At 45.6% G+C, this 6,638-nt stretch overlaps 1 protein-coding gene across 4 annotated transcripts in view; it reads right to left on the bottom strand.

Moving 5' to 3' along the window:
- ogdha (oxoglutarate dehydrogenase a) overlaps nucleotides 1-6,638 on the bottom strand; it is a 40,389-nt gene that overhangs the window by 178 nt on the left and 33,573 nt on the right. For all 4 annotated transcript variants that reach the window (XM_067574826.1, XM_067574800.1, XM_067574810.1 and 1 more), the window contains 10 exons: nucleotides 6,380-6,508; nucleotides 5,286-5,436; nucleotides 4,723-4,850; nucleotides 4,289-4,467; nucleotides 4,111-4,182; nucleotides 3,892-4,017; nucleotides 3,713-3,785; nucleotides 2,805-2,971; nucleotides 1,791-1,945; nucleotides 1-1,647 (listed from right to left, as the gene is read on the bottom strand). The exon at nucleotides 1-1,647 is cut by the window's left edge and continues 178 nt beyond it. In XM_067574826.1, the coding sequence (XP_067430927.1) occupies nucleotides 1,527-1,647; nucleotides 1,791-1,945; nucleotides 2,805-2,971; nucleotides 3,713-3,785; nucleotides 3,892-4,017; nucleotides 4,111-4,182; nucleotides 4,289-4,467; nucleotides 4,723-4,850; nucleotides 5,286-5,436; nucleotides 6,380-6,508 (1,301 nt within the window). In that variant the 3' untranslated portion in view covers nucleotides 1-1,526. The remainder of the gene's footprint in view (nucleotides 1,648-1,790; nucleotides 1,946-2,804; nucleotides 2,972-3,712; nucleotides 3,786-3,891; nucleotides 4,018-4,110; nucleotides 4,183-4,288; nucleotides 4,468-4,722; nucleotides 4,851-5,285; nucleotides 5,437-6,379; nucleotides 6,509-6,638) is intronic.

The following is a 6,638-nucleotide window of genomic DNA, read 5'->3' as shown; positions in this document are numbered from 1 at the left end:
TTCTTCTAAACGTTCAGAGTTCATTCAGCTGCAAAATCTAATCAAATAAAAACATGAGACGCTCCGATTCCTTTTGGCACGGGATAAATGCTCGCCAGAGGAGAGAAGAAGAAGAGAGAGAGAGCGAGAGAGAGAGAGAGAGAGAGAGAGAGAGAGAGAGAGAGAGAGAGAGAGAGAGAGAAGCCGAGCAGTTCAATCATTATCAGCAGTGCATTTGGTTGAGTTCATCGGCCATTTTATTCCCCAAATATCCGTTTCAAAGAAAAAAACAAAAACAAAAAATCTCAGTGTGCGAGTAAGCGTTGCCATAGTGACTAATTACAGACTCCTTAATGAGCTACCACACCTGCTGAAAGGCAAACAGCTCCACCTGCTGGCTGTAGTGATTCCAACCCTCATGTTACAACTTAACGACCAGGGAGCGCTAACGAAGCTAACGATGCTAACGAGCCGTTTTTAAGAACTAAAATAAATCCTGAAACCCGGAGGAGGTGGAGGGGGGGGGGGGAGGAGTGATGATGATGATGATGATGGAGTAAAAGAGGAGAAACAGGAGGAGTCACTCTGTGTCTGTGATCTGAACCGTCTGCTCTGAATAAACCGCTGACCTCTGACCTCTGACCTCTGTGTGTGTGTGTGTGTGTGTGTGTGTGTGTGTGTGGACGGAGGAACGTTGGGGTGTGTGTTCACTCTGATCGACTGTAAAGACTGAAGGTCAAAGGTCAGAGAGTTTGTGTTTTTTTTTTCTTCTTCTTCTGCCGCCATGATGAAGAACACGCCGCCGTCTTCCTCTGTTGAAGAGTTTCTTTCTAAAACAGAATCATTTGATTCTTGTTGAAGCTTTTATCTCCTCTGATGTCGTAATCATGACAAAACATTTTTAAAATGATCTTTGTTTTGATGTGAGAAGAAGAAACTGAGCAGATGTTTCCGTCATGGCGGCAGCAGATCAGAACCAAACTCTCAGATGTTCTAAGAGCATCTGAAGCTGATGCATTCTGGGTCGTGTTGAACGTTTCACGCTGACTCTGTACCGCTGAGGAAGTTAAGTACTGTTGTCACGGTAACTGTAAAGAGCTGGAAGCTGATGAGACACAGTTCTGTATCTGTGTTGGATTTCTGATTATTAGTTTTCATGACTTGTTTTGTTGTTGAGTCGAATCTGAACAACCAAAAACCCCAAAAACACTCAGTTAACCGTCAAATATGACAAAGAAAAGCTTTTAAATACACGAGAAGCTGAAAGCAGTTCGCTTCAAAGATGACAAACAATCTATCAATTATCAGAAGTTTTGCAGGTTAATTTCCTGTCAGCTGACGAACCGTCGCAGCTTCCTGTCTGGCAGACGGCGTGCAGTATTTATGTACTACAGTATCTCCTCAGTGGTACAGAGTGTTTGCAGTATGTAGTACAGTGTGTGTCAGTGTGTTTGAGTGAGAGAGGGTGAATCCAGGAAGGTGAGGGGGTCAAAGGTCATACAGGTCAGGGTTTGTTCCAGATGTTGCAGGGGTCAGAGGTCACAAGTCTACTGCTGATCCTTGAACGCGTCCAGGTCGAAGGCGGTGTCCAGGAAGCGCCGCAGCTCCATCAGATGAGTGTTTTTGTTTCCTGTCGCTGGAGCTGCAGCCGGTTCTCTGCCAGCATACCTGAGAGACACACACACACACACACACACACACACACACACACACACACACACACACACACACACACACACACACAGGTCAGAGGTCACATGTGCTCACCCAGTGCAGGGTCACTGATGCACACGTTCACTACAGATGCTCACCAGACAGGTTTGGCTCTCTGGATGGTGGTCCTGATGCGAGGCTTCACGTAGTCATAGTAACCCTGGTTCTTGTGCTCCTCCTGACACCAAACCAGGTCAGCGTTGCAGAAACGCTCCGACTCAGCCTTCACCTGGTCGAACGGGAACGGAGACAGCTGCACACGGGGGGGGGAGGAGGAGAGGGGGGGGGGTGTTATAGTTTACAGTCTCACAGCAGATTAAATCATGTCTGCAGCTGCTTTAGATGCTTCAAGTCTCACTGTGATCATTTTAAAAGTCCGTACAGTCATTAACCAGGACTGTTTAACTTCACGGTTAAAGGACCAGTTCATCATGTTTCCAGTGTGTTAAACTGTGTGAAGCTTCTCTTCAGCTTCAGCAGTCTGAGTTCAGAAGATATCTGACACATTTACAGTCTTTGTGTTTCCTGTTGAGCTGCAGGTGGAAGTATAGTAACAAAAAGAGGAACTTTGGCACTAAAAAGACTGTAACGTTGAAAGATATCTACTTGATTTGACTCATTTGGACGCTGAAGCTTCATATTAGCTTCAGAAGGAGGACTGTGGACTTAGTCCCCCATCACTTCCATTGTAAGTGTGTGTGTGTATTAGTGTGTGTGTGTGTGTGTGTGTGTGTGTGTATTAGTGTGTGTGTGTGTGTATTAGTGTGTGTATTAGTGTGTGTGTGTATTAGTGTGTGTGTGTATTTGTGTGTGTGTGTGTGTATTAGTGTGTGTGTGTATTAGTGTGTGTGTGTATTAGTGTGTGTGTATTAGTGTGTGTGTGTATTAGTGTGTGTGTATTAGTGTGTGTGTGTATTAGTGTGTGTGTATTAGTGTGTGTGTGTATTAGTGTGTGTGTGTATTAGTGTGTGTGTATTAGTGTGTGTGTGTATTAGTGTGTGTGTGTGTATTAGTGTGTGTATTAGTGTGTGTGTATTAGTGTGTGTGTGTGTATTAGTGTGTGTGTGTGTGTATTAGTGTGTGTGTGTGTGTGTGTATTAGTGTGTGTGTACCTGCTCCATGCGTGCGATGGCCACTGTTCCCTCCATCCCTCTGTTCTTCCTCTCTTTGGTAAGCTCGTAGTAAACCTTCCCTGTGCAAAAGATCAACCTCTTCACCTCCTCTGGACGCTCCGACGCTGCTGCACCTCCTTCTGGGATCAATCTCTGGAAGTGACACCCTGCAGAGGAGGAGGAGGAGGAAGAGGAGGAGGAGGAGGAGGAGAAGGAAGAGGAGGAGGAGGAAAGAGTGATACTAAAAGTTAGACTCTGCTCTTCATTCCAGTCATCATCATCATCATCATCTCTCTATGAACGGTAACCAGCTGCAACAACGACGGTCGTCTCTGCTGATGAAGAGTTTTAAAAGAGTCTTCCTCGGCTACTGAGGCTCACAGACTCACTCCAGGTGTGAATGAATGATGTGATGATGCGGCGCTGACTCATCACACCCACACACATCTGGAGAAGCTTGAATCATTTGTCAGGATGGTTTCTGTGCATTTCACACCATGAAACTCCTTCAGATGAATCTCAACCCTCCTCATCCTCCTCATCCTCCTCATCCTCTCCTTCCTCACAGACGGACACCATACTGTCACATTAACAACCACTACAGCTCCAACAGAACCTCATCCTCTGGTTCTGTGGGATCAGCGCAGCAGGTAATTAGCCGCAGTGATGATGAATATAGTTAATTAACAGGGTTGAGATCAGTAACACAGAAACGCTGCCAGATGTTGATCAGCATTTATGTTGTCATGGTGATCATCATGTTTTACCTGGAACACGTTTCAACAAACCAAAGCCAGCCTGCTGCAGCTAGCGCTAGCCAGCTAGCTGTTACCGGCTAACATTAAACTGGGATCAGGGTTTTATTAGCACCAGTAAACACTGGCTGGTAGATCTGAAGGTTACAGTACCGGGCAGCATCTCGTCGAAGCTGGATCTGGCCTCAGGGTGACGCAGCAGAGATTTGGGAGTGAAGACGATCAGCTGCAGACACAAACAGGAAGTTTTCATCGTGTTATATGACGGCGTGCTGATGAGACAGAAATATTTGAGGAGAATGTGTTTCGTGCAGCGTATGTGTGCGTCTCACAGGCTTCCTGAACGGGAGGAGGATCTGCCTTCTGAGAACGTGGAAGTAGTTTCCAGGAGACGAACAGTTGACCACGATCCAGTTACAGTCGTACAGCTGACGCACCGCGAAGTCCTCGGTGATATTCTGACGGAGAGAATCAGGTTCACAGCACAGACGTGAATGAAACAGCAGAGTCTGATCTGGTTAATGAGGGAACCTGAGCGGTGTGTTTCTTACAGGCATGACATCTGGGTCGTCGTTGCACATCTGGAGGAATCTCTCTGGACGAGCAGAAGAATGTTCTGGACCCTGCAGACAACCAGAGACAACAGTCATCAACCCACCGGGACGGACTACACCGTTAATACACAGCTGATTGACAGGAGGCGGAGCCGTTCCAGTGTTTCCTCCTCACCATGCCCTCCATGCCGTGCGGCAGCAGCAGCACGATGCCGTTCTGTCTGACCCACTTGGCCTGACCGGGACAGATGAACTGGTCGATGATGCACTGGGCCGTGTTGTGGAAATCTCCAAACTGAGCCTCCCACAGGATCAGAGCATTGGGACTCGCCATCGCAAAACCAAGTTCAAAACCTAAAAAAACATTAAAAAAATATGTCGTTAATGTACAGAAACCAGCTCTGAACCTAAAAACCCCCCCAATATACATACATGTAATCCACATGAGACCAGCTCTGAGTCAACGGAAACATAAATATACATTTAATCTATAAACTGTGTAAACCAACAGAAACACGTCTGTAGATTATAAGTGTTATAAATAAAGAGTGAACCTGTAGATACAATAAACATCAGACTGTATTTAACAGAGTGGGGGGGGGGACTCACCGAGGACTCCGTACTCAGACAGCGAGCTGTTGCAGACGGTGTACGGCGCCTGGTCCGCAGCCAGGTGGTTCATGGGAATACAGATCCTCTTGTCCACGTTCTGATCATGGAGGACGTGATGACGGTGGCTGAAAGAGGCAGAAAGGCAGAAAGGCAGAAAGGCAAGGAGGCAGAAAGGCAGGGAGGCAGGGAGGCAGGGAGGCAGGGAGGCAGGGAGGCAGGGAGGCAGGGAGGCAGGGAGGCGGGAGGCGGGAGGCAGGGAGGCAGGGAGGCGGGAGGAGTTAACAGATAATTAGAATAGTTATAAGTAGAATTAAAATAAGTTCTCTTTCAAATCAAACATCCCAAGATATGAGTGGAAAGTTTTGTTGCCACTGCATTTATAACCTTTTTTCCCCTCAAACTTAGCTTAACCAGTCATGTGATGCTACTTCAGTTCACTTTACCAGTAAGTATTACTGGGACCACAACAGAAAACTTCATTTTAAGCAAAAGTTCTTCAAAGTGAAATTCTTTAGCTGGTTTATAAGTGAGGAAACACTGCAGTGATGGAGGCTTGTTACCTGAACGTTCCTCTCTCTACGTCCTGTCCCGACAGGCGGACGTGGATTCCCTCTTTCAGCAGCGATCCGAAGGCCATGTACTCTCCCAGAGCCCAGTCCACGGTCCGGTTACGAACCATCTCCGCTCGGCCCTTCAGGATACGACTCAGACCTGAAACACCAGATTCATCTTCGAGTATCTGGATGCAGCATCACCGTTTATCTCTTATAAAGACAATGAAAACATCACAGACAGAAACATGCTCTGTGCTCCTGATATCACTGGTCTTTACTGTTTTTGTTTCCTCACTGATAATTACATTTACTTTAAAGAGCTGCTCCATGAACCAGTCAGTCCATCGCCAGTCTCTCTGACAGTAAACAAGACGTTTGATGACATCGTCTGGGACTTATAGACCAAATGATTAATCAAGAGGCATGAGGGAGAAAATAAACAAACTATTAATTGATAATGAAAATAATCGTTGGTTGCAGCCTTAAATCAGTTATCAAAGTAGTTGCTGATAGAACTGAACTGATCAATTTATCAATCGACAGAAAGTTATTCTGATCATCAATTTGAATAATTTTACAACCATAAATGTTCAAGATTTGCTGCTTCCACCGTCTCCAGGTTTACATTTGCTGCTTTTCTGTTTTTAAATCGCTGAATATTTTTGGGTTTTGGCCCAAAAGAACAAAAAAACATTTGAAGACGTCATCTTGTTTGTTTGTTTGTTTTTTTTTGTTTTTTTTTTTTTTTTACCATTTTCTGACATTTTAGACCAAAATAAAGAAACTAATCATTAGTTTCAGCCTTATTTCAAATTAACAAAATCCCATTTCAGTTTTAAAACATCTTCTATAAAACCTGCAGTGTGTCACAGGCTGCTTTCAGGGACCAATTTCAGACTAAAGACCAGTTAACTGGGGACGGCTCGTCCCATTACACACAAAAGCCGTGTCCCCAATTAGGAGAAAGCTGATTTTTGGGTCAGTGGTTAAGGTTAGAGTTATCCTCCAGGAAATTAATGTAAGTTTTTATGTAACGTCACCAAAATTGACCATGATCTGATATGCATGTGTGTGTGTTTGTGTGTGTGTGTGTGTCAGACCTCCGTGGATGGTGAAGTCCTCCACAGGGACAGATGAAGCAATCTGTCCGATGTGGTTCAGGTTCTCTTCAGTCAAACCGGTAGAGGGGCAGCTCATTGACTTTGGCTGTCCGTCCAGAGTGAAGAAACCTGAAGACAACAACAGATCAACATGTCAGCTGTCCGACAGAGATGCTGCAGTTGTCCGACAGAGATGCTGCAGCTGTCCGACAGAGATGCTGCAGCTGTCCGACAGAGATGCTGCAGCTGTCCGACAGAG

Source organism: Thunnus thynnus, chromosome 2, assembly GCF_963924715.1.
Source record: "Thunnus thynnus chromosome 2, fThuThy2.1, whole genome shotgun sequence".
NCBI classification, from domain to species: Eukaryota; Metazoa; Chordata; class Actinopteri; order Scombriformes; family Scombridae; genus Thunnus; species Thunnus thynnus.
The sequence above is the reverse complement of the archived record's forward strand: the minus strand, read 5'-3'. Positions and strand labels throughout refer to the sequence as shown.